At 31.6% G+C, this 1,624-nt stretch overlaps 1 protein-coding gene across 1 annotated transcript in view; it reads right to left on the minus strand.

The window, feature by feature from the left end:
- The window catches only part of LOC105618387 (papilin-like), a 43,105-nt gene extending 41,901 nt beyond the window's left edge, over positions 1 to 1,204 (minus strand). The window contains exons 1-2 of the mRNA XM_012199930.1: positions 1,115 to 1,204; positions 735 to 922 (exon numbers count right to left, since the gene is read on the minus strand). Of these exons, the coding sequence (XP_012055320.1) occupies positions 735 to 922; positions 1,115 to 1,204 (278 nt within the window). The remainder of the gene's footprint in view (positions 1 to 734; positions 923 to 1,114) is intronic.
- Between the last annotated feature and the right edge of the window lie 420 nt (positions 1,205 to 1,624).

Raw genomic sequence — 1,624 nt, forward strand, 5'->3', positions numbered from 1 at the left:
TTAAAATATTATATATTAAAATTTGTAAATTATACACGGTATAATTGTACTGTAAATTATACGAGTAGTATGCAACATTTATCAATGTTTTGAGCAGTTTATTTAATTCGCTGCTTACACAATATTACATCGAGATTTGATTAAATTCTTTGCAAGTTTGTATTCGCTTTTAATTCAATCTCAATTCTCGGATTGAGCATACCATTGTAGTAAATTCTAAAGATAGCGAGAAACTCAACGAGATGGCTTCTTTTGGATAAATTTAACGAAGAACAATCTTTAAAGTAGCCTTGAAAATTTTTTTGTATATGCTTTATGAATTTCAGTGAGAGCAATTATAAAACATAGCAGATCATCATATATTGATAATAAATTTTTGTACGATATTTATATCTAGTTAGAATTGCAGGATATTTATATTTGCTTATTGAAGTTTCCTACATTGCACAGAGAATTTCTCACTAAAAAATGTTATAAAAACGGTAAAAAAAATTAATATTTCGAAATATTTCACACTCATGACAAGTACTATCATTTCCGTTTTCTACAATAATTCAACACAAGACATTAAAGTATTCGTTTTTCTCATACATGCCTAGTTCATCTTCAACACATTTTATTTGAACATTACTCTGAACATCACTTATCAGGACGAGCGCGCGACATTCTAATACAAATTGAGTAGTAGCAGATAGACATGAATGTATAAAAGTTTGGCAAGTATAATAACTTACTCGATATCGAGACATTGTCTAGTTTGATGGGCGACCCCGCCACCGCAAGAGCGCGAACAGGAACTGGGTGTCGACCATGGTCCCCAATTGCCTCTCTCGGGCTCATCTGTGTCTGATACGAAGCTACTAGGTAGATAACTTTCGCCATGTTGTCGGCGATGCCTTCCGTGCCTTAATTTTATATGATACTGAAACAAGATTAAGAGAAATACATTATTACGTTATACTCGCGTTTCCTTGTTCCATGCTGCGCTGCATCATGCATCGAAAGAGTATATAGGTATTATGAGGGTCACAGACAGGGTCACGAAAAAGATGTGGCCTGCCGTGAGAACGTAAGTGCGAAGGAAACATTTCGCGCTAAGTGCTCCCTTGTTCACCTGCAGTTCTTCGGCTCTAGAGAACCATCTACGTATAGTTAAGCTTCGTAGATAATAATAGTAGTTGTGGTTTGCCACATTTTGAGACATTTTAATCGCTCAAAAATGAAAACAGCTCATGTGCATCGTACGTGAAACATATTTTAAAAATGTACTTTCCAATCCATTAATTTGTCAGATTTGATTCCAGAATTAAATTATTTCTCATAGAAAAGTGTAATTGTAATCTTTTATGTAATCTTTGTGTTAAACTTAATATCTAAATTTATAATTGTAAAAACTTGTAATTAATTTCCCATCCAAATACTCTCAGAATTTCATTAATGTACTTCTTAAAAAATATACTCACTATTTTTCAAAATTCATTATTAAATAATTATGTTTATACATTATTTATGCATACGTAAAACTACTGCATGTTTGCTGCATTACTTGACTGTATGTACTATATAAATAAACGAAAAGAAACTTTATAATTTACTTTATATACAATAAGATTTATATAAATTA

Source organism: Atta cephalotes (genome assembly GCF_000143395.1).
Source record: "Atta cephalotes unplaced genomic scaffold scaffold00016, whole genome shotgun sequence".
Classification (NCBI taxonomy): Eukaryota; Metazoa; Arthropoda; class Insecta; order Hymenoptera; family Formicidae; genus Atta; species Atta cephalotes.